Raw genomic sequence first — 13,508 nt, 5'->3', positions numbered from 1 at the left:
AAATAAGCTCAAACTTGAGAAAAGCTAAGTCTTCAACACAGGAAGGGCTAGAATCAGGTGTAATCGATAGCTTTTCAAGAATAGTCAGTGAAGGGGCTTCCCTGGTCCAGTGGTTAAGAATATAGCTTGCAGTGCAAGGGACACAAGTTCAATCTCTGGTCGGGGAACTAAGATCCCACAAGGCAAAGCAACTTAAGCCCACATTCCGCAACCAAGACCTGACACAGCCAAATAAATATTTTTTAAAAATAATGAATTAAATTACCCTCAGAAGATCTGGGGCTAGAACAATTGCAGACCATCTTTCCCCATTTTCCCTCCTCTACTGTGGAGAAGGGCTCACAAGCAAGGAAGGTTTAGAGGAATATATGGTGACTGGCACAGTGGTAAAGAATCTGCCTGCTAAGGCAGGAGACAAGGGTTTGGTCCCTGGGTCGGGAAGATCCCCTGGAGAAGAAAATGGCAATCTGCTCCAGTATTCTTGCCTGGAAACTTCCATGGACTGAGAAGCCTGCCAGTTTATAGTCCAGGAGGTTGCAAAGAATTGGACATGACTGAGCGTGTGGTGACTGGTGAAAAGAGACAGGGAAACAAGGGACAGAAGCAAAGACTGTCATGAAGGTGGATGAGTAGAATGCCTCTGAGGGGACGGAAGCCACACTCCCTGGAGCAAGGAGGCAGAGTTCAGCTCACTTGTCCAGGAGCCTGAGTAGTCAGGGCCTGTGTACCAACAGCAACCTGAGTGCATCCAGGCGATGGGAAAACAGACAAGTCAGGGTGGCATTTGTTTTTATTAGAAAACCCCATCTGGTAAGAACTTTCCTAAGCCAGTACAGAGACTGGGTAGCCTCCAAGAGTCCCACAGCTTTCATCTCATCTTCCACCCACTTTTGAGAGGGGTGGCAGGAGATGGGGTGGTGTCAGGCAGCCTCCAAAATGCCCTTTCCTGGACCCCTGAGAGTTCACATCGCCAGCAACATACCCCCGGCACCTCAGTGCTGCAACACAGGGCCCCGAGGTCAAGACAGCTGCCAAAGGCGTTCCTGTTTGTCCGGCTTCATGATGGAACCAAAGAGGTGCTCAGACTCCCCGGCCTGGTCCTTCACTCTGGTTAGAGCAGGACAGGATCCAGGAGAAGATGGCCAAGGGCTGAAGGAGAAGACACTGCATCTGAGATTCCCTTTGGAGTCTGGAAAGCACCTGGATTTCCTGGGTACGGAGGGCTGTGGAAGCCCCACTCAGTTCTTCTTGGTTTTGGGGGTGTCGTATTTCCTCTTGCTGGAGTACCACAACAGCAGGGGCACGCCGATAGAAGGGAGGGTCATGACCCCGAAGGCTGCCCAGTCCAGCTGTGGAAGACAACAAAGGCCTTGCTAAGAAGCTTGGATTAAGGCACAGGACAGGACTAGGAGGGGAGGGTCCAGTGAGAAAAGGGAGCAGCCAGCCCAAAGAAGCAGAGCGTCAGCAGGAAGGCTCCTCTCTGGCCGCTCCGGACACAGAATGGCTCACTAAAGACCGCCCTTTCGAGCTATGAAACCAAGGCCTCACCTGACCCAATCCAATCTGGGAGAGAAGCTTCTCTCTTCCAGACAATCTTTAAGGAGGGAGATGTCCAGGTGACGCCCTGACAGTCAAGCCTCCTGCAAACTAACCCCGGCCCACACCGCCAGCCCCTCTTCCATTCCTCTGCGTCACATGCTGCCCTCCAGCCTTCCTAAACTACCTGCTATTCCTGGACTCCACTTTTTCTCACTTCAGAGCTACTCCCTTTTCCTGGGGTGCCTCCCCTTCCTTGCCTCCCCTTCCTTACCTCCTCTTTAATTAGTGAAACCTCTCTCCCCCGGAAAATCCTCCCTGACCCTCAACACCACGTTAGGTGTTCCCCCTGCATCTCCTCCTGAGCCCGGGGTATGACTGCTATCACAGCAGTCTCCCTCCACTGAGGCCTCCATAAGCCCATAAGACCTTCAATGGGAGGGACTGTGTCTTGCGCTGGTTTCTCCAAGCAAAGCACAGAAGCGAGCACGTAATTTGGAACCTCATAATTATTCCCTGAAGGAATGAATAAATGAATCTCCTCATTCAGCACTTTAGGCAAATCTTCCAAAAATTCTCTCCTAGACTAGACTACAACAAAGTTCCCATTTAACCTCCCAATGCTTGGCGACTCTTTGAATCTAAGCAGATACTCTTTTCATCCTCGAATTAGACCCAGGACTCCAAGGTGGGGCTTTACTCAAGGCTGAGCAGAGAAAAATGGCAGTTTTTTTTTTTTGGTTCTGGCAATTGTGATCTCATTGCCAAAAATCTCTAGCCATGGTTAAATCACGATGTTTGATGGCGGTGTGTACCAGACACCAAAAAACAGATATGACAAGAACCAACCAACTATACATATCTTCTAAGGAGGCCAAGAGGTCTCAGAACAAAAAGGGTGTTCTCCTCCCAGGGGAATGATGAGAGGCCTGCAAAGCTTACAAAATGGGGGGAGAATCTTCGATCAAACTCCCGCTGAGCCAAGATTCCTCCCTGTCCAGGTGCACTGGTAAAGCCAATCTGAAAAGAAGAAAAGAAGGCAAGTCTTTAGCTCTTTCTCATCTGGGAAAAGGGCAGTTTTTCAAGGAACCCAGTTCTAAGCAATAGAGTCTTAGTTCCCAAAGGCCCAAGAAACATCCAGATGAGGAAAAATTTTTGAATTAGAGAAGATGGATGATTCTTTCGTGTGTTGTAAAGATGAGTAAATTAGAAGCCAGGAGACACATGATAAGCATTTACTTAAAAAAAGAAAAAAAAAAGGTAGGCCAGGTATGCTGCGGTAATGAAAGCCTCAGACTCTGGAGAGGGCTGCTCACCACCACTGGCGCTTCTGCCCTTGGCAATCATTCCCCATTCCTCAAGTGGAAACACTTCTGTAACGTACAAGCTGACATGAGGCTCCAATGAAATACTGAGAAGGATTCCGTAAAGTCTCAAGCCCTACCCAAAGGTACATTACCAGAGGAGGGGCTGAGTCTGCCCCACATTCCTTCATCTTGGAGAGCAGGCCAAGAGTTTGGAGCACATGGCAAACAACTCTGTTCTAAAGTGGCAGCTGAGCCTCAAAGTTTGTGTCTTTTAACCCATCAAGGACCAGGTGGAACCAAAGAATCCCAAACAAGGTTCTTAAAGCACACAAGATGGAAGATGTGAAAATAACATGACCAGAATTACAAGAATATATTGCCACAGGTTCATTTGAAAAAGATAATTCAGAGAGTGCACTGAATGTTTGAGTCTCTTGAATTTCTTATAGTTCTATGGTTGACTATGTTAAGTCCCTTCCCCACTGTGCACTCACTAAGGAGCCTAAAGCCCATGTATATTTATAAATTCATGACCTAAGCTTTTTGAGGCCTACGACAGTATCTTATTAATCTTCTTTGTATTTCCTATCATCTAGCACATTGCGGGGGCTCAATAAATGTCTGCTGACCTTTACATCAATCAATCAAAAGACTGTTTACATTGGACTTCTATCCTATATGGGAAACAGAAAGAAATCTAAGACACAGTCCCTCACTTCAAGGCATTTATAATTAAACTGGGAGGTGGGGGGTGAGGGAAAAGACCTAGATATAAGAAAGAGAACTACTGAAGACAGTCAATAATTAAACGTTCAAGTGGCATGGATTTTAAGAGGTACAGACGTTTTGATGCTGTCAATGAATGTTTAGTGAAAGATTGAGTAGGAAAGCGCAATATGAATTGTAAAAGCAGGAGACAGAATCAAGGAGATGCAGTTCAGAACTGGGTCTTGAGAAGGTGCCAGATAATGAAGTGGAGGAGAGAGAGGACTTCAAACAGAGAACAAAGGCAGAGTGGAAAGGAGATGCACCGAGAGAGGAGGCGCTTGGCCTCACTGGACAGAGGATCCTGGCGGCTTGAGGACTGAAGGGAGAGGCAGAACCCAGCAACACTCCTGAAGGGTATGCAAGGTATCAAGGGTGGCCTTGATGGGAGAAGCAGGAGCATTCTAAGCAAGGGAGAGACACAGACACAGCGGAGACAGGGAATAATCTGATGGCAGTGTAGAAGGTGGACTGGAAACACAAGGATGGTAAAAGACCAGGTAACACATGACACTGTAGAGAATAAGAGTGAAGCAGAAGGAGGGAATCAGACAGTACTCCCCTCCTGTTCATTTCAATTGCTTGATTTTGAGACTTTACAACGTAAGTTGAAATATGCTCCTTCCTACAACAATAAGTCAAGTTTTTGGTCCTTCTTATGGAGAAGACTCTTGAGAGTCCCTTGGACTGCAAGGAAATCCAACCAGTCCATTCTGAAGGAGATCAGCCGTGGGATTTCTTTGGAAGGAATGATACTAAAGCTGAAACTCTAGTACTTTGGCCACCTCATGCGAAGAGTTGACTCATTAGAAAAGACTCTGATGCTGGGAGGGATTGGGGGCAGGGGGAGAAGGGGACGACAGAGGATGAGATGGCTGGATGGCGTCACTGACTTGATAGACGTGAGTCTGAGTGAACTCTGGGAGTTGGTGATGGACAGGGAGGCCTGGCGTGCTGCGATTCATGGGGTCGCAAAGAGTCGGACACGACTGAGCGACTGAACTGACTGAACTGAACTTCCTCAGAATTTAGCACCTGCTCTGGAGATTTTCTGCAAGAGATTGCAAAAGAAGGTAGAGCTGAGCCCCAGCCAGCTAAGGGTTTGGGTGACTCACCACAACAGGCCCATCCTCCTGGGCCAGGTATGTAACAGTTGCTGAGGTGAAGTTGAAATAACCAGCCTTGAGAGGGCGCAGGACCACAGTGTGGGAGACGTTGCTAGCACTGACTCAAGAGTTAAGGAGGGAAAAGGACGAGCTACAGTTGTAACAACTTTCAACTTGGGGACTAAATGTACCATTCACAAAAAGAGTTGCTAACACATGTAATATTTCATATCTAAGATACTCTGCAAAAATAATAAACACAGGCTTTGTATCTAAGCCTAAAGTGGGTGGTATTATATATCTTTTTAATCAAGTTTTAAGAGGTCTATGACATACTCAATATTGAAATGTTGTAAAACAATACAGGTTATAGATGAAAAATTAGTCACTTAAGGTCACAGAAAATCTTTCTCTGCCTATAACTGAAGGCAATTCTTGAAAATACAAAACAAAAACAATACAAAGAGAACAATTACCCTTGTCAGAAAATCCAAATATATTTAACTCACAAGGGAAAAAAATATTCTGAATCAAAACACTCAGGAAGGAACCTTCCCTGATGGCCCAGTGGTAAAGAATCCGCCTGCCAATGCAGGGGACAGGGGTTCGATCCCTGGTCCGGGAAGATTCCGCATGCCGCAGAGCAACTAAGCCTGAGCGCCACAGCTACTGAAGCCGGACCTCCCTAGAGCTCGCGCTCCCCAAGAGAAGCCACTGCAATGAGAACCCCACACGCCACCACAAGAGGAGCCCCACGTGCCACAACTAGGAAAAGCCTGCAGACAGCAACGAAGACCCAGTGCAGCCAGAAATAAGTGAATAAACAATGCATTTTAAAAACACTCAAGAGATTACCAGTTGATCCAAATAAGGGGTTCACTGAATAAGAAGAGCCTTTAAAAAGGTCACCCAGGTCTTCCACACTAGCATCCCACAGAATTTCTTTTAAAAGCACCTTAAAGATCATCAACCAGCCGCAAACATCTGTCTACATTTTCCCAATATAGAATGTTTTAGGGCTTTATAACCTAAACTTCATATGAAGAGTTGACTCATTGGAAAAGACTCTGATGCTGGGAGGGATTGGGGGCAGGAGGAGAAGGGGACGACAGAGGATGAGATGGCTGGATGGCATCACTGACTCGATGGACGTGAGTCTGAGTGAACTGCAGGAGTTGGTGATGGACAGGGAGGCCTGGCGTGCTGCGATTCATGGGGTCGCAAAGAGTTGGACACGACTGAACTGAACTGAACCTAAACTTCAGCAACCTCCTTCCTCAGGCCCACCCTAAGTCATGCACACACAATTCTCACTAGTCTCTCTTGCCACATCTTATCCAGAGAGGTGGCAAGAATGGCCATATACACGTAGACTGACATGACCCTACTGCTTTGCTGGCAACATCCCTCCCAACATCCCATCAGCCTTCATCAGCCAGTGTCAAGAGGATACGGAGCAATCCGGTCCCATTTGACGTTGAGCATTCCAGAGACAATGCCAAAGTCTTCTGGAGGGAAGGAATCATCAGATAATTCCACATCTAATGCAGCACTAAAGAAGGGAGGAAACAAAGAAAGGTTAGTAAAGTAATGGTTTTAAAATTAAAGCAGTTAGCAATCAAATCTGTCTGCTTGTCCTAAAAAATCAGAACTACAAAATACAGGTACGAGTCACACAGTTACACTGAAGAATCTCACTCAAGGCCTGGATTCTGGGCACCAAAATAAAATACTCAAAATATCTAGGAAAGAATGGGCCTGAATCCATTTTTGCCCTAGTTTTTTCTCATGTGTGTGTATGTGTAAGGAGGAGAATGGGAGCAAGATGCATATGGAAAAGAAAATTAAAGGGAATAAAGTAAAAGAGAGGACTTTCCTGGTGGTCCAGGGGACGCAGTAATGAATATCCTGCAGGCCATAACTAAGACCCGACACGAAGCCAAATAAATAAATAAAAAGGAACTTCTCTGGCAGTCCAGTGGTTATGACTCTGTGCTTCCAATGTGGGACACTCAGGTTTGAGCCCTGCTCAAGGAGCTAAGATTCCACATGCCCCACAGCGTGGCAAACAAACAAACAAACAAACAAAAACAAACACAACCCAAAGCCCAACCAAACAAAATAAAACAGTGAAAGACAAGAAAAAGGCCAATCTAGGAAAGGAAGCTGAAACTAAATCCCTAAGGTAACAAAGGATTATACATTTTCTGCCTTCTCATTTTCTTCTCCCTATTTCACCACAATTCTTGCTTCTTTACCACTCTGAAACTCTTCCACGTCAAAAAAAATGGAAGATGGTTTCTTGTAGCTTAGATAAGAATGTCGTCCTCTTTCAAAAGCAGATGCAGCAGTATATTCATTCATTCACTCATGATGTCTGCTGCTGAAAATCTCCCAAAGATAAATCACTGCTGGTCCCTGTTCCCGGCTAGGAAATTTAAGAAACCTGAAAAGGACCCAACCTATAGCTCCAGTGCCTCCTTACCTTGAGCCAACATTGTAAATGTTGTACTGTAAGGTCAGGTCTCGCCCCTCCACAGCATATCTGTTCAGCAGTGATTTGGAAGCCAAAAGCCTGGCTCCCTCCTCTGCCTGAGTTACAGCAAATAGAGCCAACACCACGAATGCCAGCAGCCTCATCTTTGGAGAAAAAAGCAAAGCGAGCAGTCAATCCAAGCACGTAAAACCACCAAAAGCTTCCTGACAGCTCTTTCTTTCAAACTCTGTCAAAGCTCTTTCGAGTTTGTTAAAGAGGCACCCCCTTCCAACATAGCAGTCTCTAAGCCACCTGGGCCCTGGATGCTCCCTAACTGGCAGGATCTTCTGAGAGGACTCCATGTGCCCACGCTCCTTGGGCTACCGGATTCGGCCGATCTCGGACCCACAGCAGTCTCTAGCTTTCCTTCACGCAGAAGCACCCCAAGGCTGCTACCTCCCCTCTGGTCCTCCTCCACCAGCTCCCCTGGGATTCCACGGCGCGCTCGCGGGGTCCTCCCCCACGCTCTTGCATCCCACCCTCCATCCTTTCCCCGGGATCCCATTCGTCCTCGCCCTCCACATCCCTTTCTGGGGCCCTCCGTGGCCCCAGTCCCCTCCCTCATTCTTGCTAAGATTACTCGTCCTCCCGCCAGCATGCCCTCTCTCCTCCCTGACCTCCCGGAGCTAACTTTTAGCCGCTGAGTGCAGTGCGGACACAAGATTCCCCTACTGCCACTCGCGACCCCAGTGCCTGGGGACTCACCGTGCACATCCCCCAAGGCCTTTCAGGGGCCGTCAGAACCGGAAGAGAGCGTCAGCACCCGAAAGACCGGAAGTAAGCTCTTGCCGGAAGCTTGGTTGCTCTTCTCGATGCCTACTGGGAGTTGTAGTTCTTAGACAAGCCCCACCTTTCCCTTTGTAGTGCCCGCTGGTCTCCGGGATGCGATGTGCACCCTTGGTCTCTTTCTTTCCCTTCTTTCTTTCTCGCTTTTATCATTCTGCCCTCCAGAATGACTTTTCAATCTGACTTGCTGTTACTGTGGACACCCAGCACCTGACTTAGTGTTTTGTGGAACTGACAAATTTAGAGATTAGAGTCATCTGTCTAAAATCTATCTATCCAGTGTACTGTCAAACTGGAAATTAGAGAAAAGCTATCTCTCTTGGGGCTACCACGGTTCTTTGTATTTCCAGTCGAGAAATTTGGTCATCCCGTATATCAAATAAGTCACCAAGCCCTGAACTTTCTTTAGAAGCCCTTTGAAGGGGATTTCAGAGGGCTGCATACGAACCTGGAATGTTAGGTCCATGAATCAAGACAAATTGGAAGTGGTCAAACAGGAGACTGCAAGAGTGATCACAGACATTTTAGGAATCAACGAACTAAAATGGATGGGAATAGGAGAATTTATTTCAGATGACCATTATATCTACTACTGTGGGCAAGAATCCCTTAGAAGAAATGAAGTAGCCACCATAGTCAACAAAAGAGTCTCAAGTGCAGTACTTGAGTGCAATCTCTAAAACGACAGAATGATCTCTGTTCATTTCCTAGGCAAATCACTCAATATCAGTAATCCAAGTCTATGCCCCAACCACTAATGCTGAAGAAGCTGAAGCTGAATGGTTCTATGATGACCTACAAGACCTTCTAGAGTTAACACCCCAAAATGATATCCTTTTCATCATAGAGCACTAAAATGCAAAAGTAGGAAATCAATAGATACCTGGAGTAACAGGCAAGTTTGGCCTTGAAGTACAAAATGAAGCAGGGCAAAGGTTAACAGAGTTTTGCCAAGAGAATGCACTGGTCATAGCAATCACCCTCTTCCCACAACACAAGAGACAACTCTACACATGGACATCACCAGATGGTCAATACAGAAATCAGATTGATTATATTCTTTGCAGCCGAAGATGAAGAAACTCTATACAGTCAGCAAAAACAAGACTGGGAGTGGACTGTGGCACAGATCATGAACACTTTATTGCCAAATTCATACTCAAATTGAAGAAAGTAGGGAAAACCACTAAACCATTCAGGCATGACCTAAACCAAATCCCTTATGATTATACAGTGGAAATGACAAATAGATTCAAGGGATTAGATCTGATTGACAGAGTGCCTGAAGAACTACGGGCTGAGGTTTCTAACATTGTACAGGAGGCAGTGATCAAAATCATCCCCAAGAAAAAGAGCTCTTGGAGTCAGTAATGGACAGGGAAGCCTAGCATGCTGCAGTCCATGAGGTCGCAAAGGGTCAGACACAACGGGGCGAATGAACTGAACTGAACTGAAATCCCCTGAAAGAAGGTCCTTTCTTCTTTCCTCCTGTAACTGCTTTAGTCTGTACGCATTGCTATTGCTATTTTTCACTGCAAAAGTCTCGCTTTCTTGAGTCTTTCTCTGCACATTTCAGTCAGCTAGTAGACAAACTTCCCCAAACAGCATTTTGACTCTATGTTCAGAGGATGGATAGTGAAGTTAGGCAATTTGGAATACATGACTTCAAATCTCTGTTCTGTCACCTAAGTGTTTAGGTAACCTTGAAGCAAGTGTTAACTTCTATAAGCCTTGGTTTCCAAGTCTGTGAAATGAGATAATTATAGCACTCTCAAAATGCTGGAGGATAAAATAGGATGATGTATGTAAAACCCTTAGCATATTGTCTGGCACGTGTGTGTGCTCCATAAATGGTAACTATCAATATTGCTATTATACATCTCCATTGCAGCATGAGTTCATTCAATATGCAATTATTGGGCACATAATTGTGCCTGGCACTGTTCTAGGTACTGAGGATATAGTGATGAACAGAACAGGTAAGGTTTCTACTTTCTGGGGGCTTAACATTCTTGTAGACTGATACATATCACCAGCATTTGCTTTAGTAGCCCCTCCATTCACCATTTCCCAGACTAGAGCTGCTTGAGGACAGGTGGTCTGTTTCCCATTGCTTAGTGTCATGCCTCAGCACACAGGATATACTCCAGGAATGACTCACAACAAATTCTCTACACACAACCTCCTACTTCTTTTGTGTGTGGCTTCCCTCAAAAAATTCTCTGTTGCCTCTCTTTCCTATTCAAATCCAAGCCCTTCTTCAGGGCCTCACCCTAGTCTCATCCCCTCTGGGAAGCCTTCCTTGGCTTTGCCAGACTGCATTGCCCTTTCACAGCACCACAGTGACATGTTGTAGGTTTTCGTTTGTTTTCTGATTGTTTCTGATCTGGAAAGTCCACCTTCATGATTAGGTGCAATTTGTCTAATATACATTTATCCAAAGGTCCTACAGTGATGCTGAACACACGGAGGTGCTCAAGAAATATCTGCTGATTGGAGGAATCTTCATCATTTCTGTTTACAGTCTCTCTATTGAAATCTACTGACTAGAGGCGTGGTTTTGAGATTTGATTGCTGGGAATTCCCTGGCAGCCCAGTGGTTAGGATGCCACGCTTCCACTACAGGGGACCCAGATTCAATCCACACAGTATGGCCAAAAAAGAGAGAGAGTCAGTTGCTAAGGGAGATGCTTCTGTTGAAAGACTTCCAAAAGAATACAACTTATTCTTTCCATCCTCATGGGGACCCCAAACCAAGAGCTTGAGTAGAACTTTGTTAGATGTTCAGGGCACTGTGTGCTAGGAACAGAGGAGTGCAGAGCCAGCCTCAGGCTACCTAGGGTGCTTACTGTGCCCCCAGGATGGTGTCACTGGCTTTATGTCCTGTTTCTTGGTGTTTAAGGCAGAGCCCAAGCTGCCCACTGACTTCTCTTTGGGGATCTGCAACAAGAGGGCCACCAAGAGAATGTGTGACCAAGCTGAGAAGGAAGTGGCAAACCACTTTCCAGCTGGTGGCTGGGCAAGCACTCAGAAATAGAGCCTTGCTGTCAAACCTAGGGGCCTGCAATGGGCATAAAGTTAGCTGGAAGGGCACTCTGTACGTGGTAACGGAGTGGATACGAACCACACCAGTTTTCGTGGAGTATCCAGAATCAAAGTTGTTACAGTAAATTTGCAGCAATCTTTTTTTCTTACTTTTACGTTCATTTTTTGATTGTGATAAATACACATAATATGAAGTTTACCATTTCAACCACTTGAAATGTACATTTACATTCACATTATTGTACAGCCATTACTACCATCCATCACCAGAAATTTTCATCTTCCCAAACTGAAACTCCATACCCATTAAATACTAATTCCCAGGGCTTCCCTGGGGGTCCAGTGGTGAAGACTCCACACTGCAATGCAGGGCACACGGGTTCGATCCCAGGTTGGGTAGCTAAGATCCCACATATCACAGAGCAGCTAAGCCCCGTGCCACAACTACTGAAGCCCAAGTGCCTAGAACCCATGCTCTGCAACTAGATAAGCCCACTGCAACAAGAGGCCCACACGCCACAACTAGAGAGTAGACCCTGCTCACCGCAACTAGAGGAAAGCCTGCACAGAGCAATGAAGACCCAATGTAGCCAAAATAAATAACTCAGTACTAACTCCCTTTCTCCTGTCCCCAGCCCCTGGCAATTACTATTCTACTTTCTGTCTCTATGAATTTGACTAGTCTAGGTACCCCATGTAAATGGAATCATTTTAAAAAAAATCATTTTTAACTTACACAAATATTATAGGTTTATAGTCTTATTTAAAAAATCAAACAATAATGAAATAGTGGGTATAATAGTGGATATAAATATCAGGATGCAAACTCAGATGTTTAAGACATGTTAACTTCCTTAGTTTTCTACAATCAAACCCAATTTCTTCTTCCAGTCCCTGTTCCATTAGGTAGCAAGGACTTAAACCTTTATTCCTGCAGGAACTCCCCAGCCATTTTCTCCAGAGGTGCCTCTAATTTGCTAGAGGGCTCCCGATGTGCTACAGGCATGGAGAGAGGGGATCAAATATTTCTGGTGTTTGGTCATCAATACTTGTCCTCTTTGGCATCCACTGAGACTTCCTGCGGAGAAGGCAATGACACCCCACTCCAGTACTCTTGCCTGGAAAATCCCATGGATGGAGGAGCCTGGTGGGCTGCAGCCCATGGGGTCGCTGAGAGTTGGACACGACTCAGTGACTTCACTTTCACGCATTGGAGAAGGAAATGGCAACCCACTCCAGTGTTCTTGCCTGGAGAATCTCAGGGACAGCGGAGCCTGGTGGGCTGCCGTCTATGGGGTCGCACAGAGTCGGACACGACTGAAGCGACTTAGCAGCAGCAGCAGCAGAGACTTCCTGAGCCTGTCTGTTCCCAGATGTGAGTTCACACAGAGCACAGGTCTTCCTCCTCAGGCTTATCCCAGACTTCCACAGGCACAGTTCTCCTCTCTCTCCCTCTTCCTTTTCCTCCGTCTGCTTTTTTCTTTCCCTTTTTGGCCACACCACTCGTCTTGCAGGATCCTAGTTCTCTGACCAGGGATTGAACCCAGGCCCCAGCAGTGAAAACACCAAGTCCTAACCACTGGACCACCAGGGAATTCCCTCCCTCCCTCTATGTTTCATGCCTCTCTGGAGCCATACGGAGCTCAGCTGGGCTCTCTCTGGCCCTTTACTTGCTTCTCCGTCACTCCTCAATTCCACAAACCAGGCTGAGACCTGGGGTGAGCAGAAATCCGAGTGTCCCAGACCCACTCTCTGGGCACAATGTGCATTTTGGGGAGCAAGTGCAAGAATCCCTCTTGGATTCACTAGCTTATCTGGGTTTTTTCTTTGCCATCCTCTCCAAATTCCAAATTGCATACAGTCAGCAGAGCCAGCAGAGCCAGCAGAGCCTCAGAGCTCCTCTGAGGGGCTCAGCTGCAGATGTCTAAGACCCCCTCCGTCCTGTTCCCTCCTCTTTCTTGTCTTCCTCCCCAGTCTGGGTGCACTCATTCTAGATGAGATCAGCTGGGCAAGGGGATAGAAGTGATGGAAAACTGGTTCTAACTCCTGTAGTATTTCCTCAACAAAAATTTCCTGATCATTCTCCAGAGTGCCAGGCACTTTTCTGGGAAATAGCAGTGGACTAAACAGACAAAAACTCTGCCTGTCTCTCAAAAGAGACAGACTAATAGTAATAGTGATAAGCCAGACAGAATGCCATGCCTTTCTTGCTAATGAGTCACTGTCCAATAGCACTTTTGGTGGAAATGGAAGTGTTCTATGAGAGCTCCACTGTCCAATATGTTAGCCACCAGTCACGTGTGGCTATGGAACACTTGAAATCCAGGCTGGAGAACTGAATTTTTTAGCTTTATTTCATTTTAACTAATTTTTTTATAATGATGACTATTATTGTCACATCATCATTATTATTGGCTACACTGGGTC

General features: G+C 46.2%; 1 protein-coding gene across 1 annotated transcript; it reads right to left on the bottom strand.

Moving 5' to 3' along the window:
* Nucleotides 1–772: 772 nt before the first annotated feature.
* SSR2 (signal sequence receptor subunit 2) lies at nucleotides 773–8,025 on the bottom strand. Its single transcript, XM_052637299.1, has 6 exons — nucleotides 7,956–8,025; nucleotides 7,200–7,354; nucleotides 6,168–6,266; nucleotides 4,724–4,832; nucleotides 2,479–2,556; nucleotides 773–1,349 (listed from the first exon to the last, which is right to left on the bottom strand). The coding sequence occupies exons 1-6, from the start codon at nucleotides 7,962–7,964 to the stop codon at nucleotides 1,239–1,241; spliced, it is 561 nt and encodes a 186-aa protein (XP_052493259.1). The 5' UTR covers nucleotides 7,965–8,025; the 3' UTR covers nucleotides 773–1,238.
* Nucleotides 8,026–13,508: the final 5,483 nt, after the last annotated feature.

The sequence above is a fragment of the Budorcas taxicolor genome, chromosome 3, assembly GCF_023091745.1.
Source record: "Budorcas taxicolor isolate Tak-1 chromosome 3, Takin1.1, whole genome shotgun sequence".
Taxonomy (NCBI): domain Eukaryota; kingdom Metazoa; phylum Chordata; class Mammalia; order Artiodactyla; family Bovidae; genus Budorcas; species Budorcas taxicolor.
The sequence above is the reverse complement of the archived record's forward strand: the minus strand, read 5'-3'. Positions and strand labels throughout refer to the sequence as shown.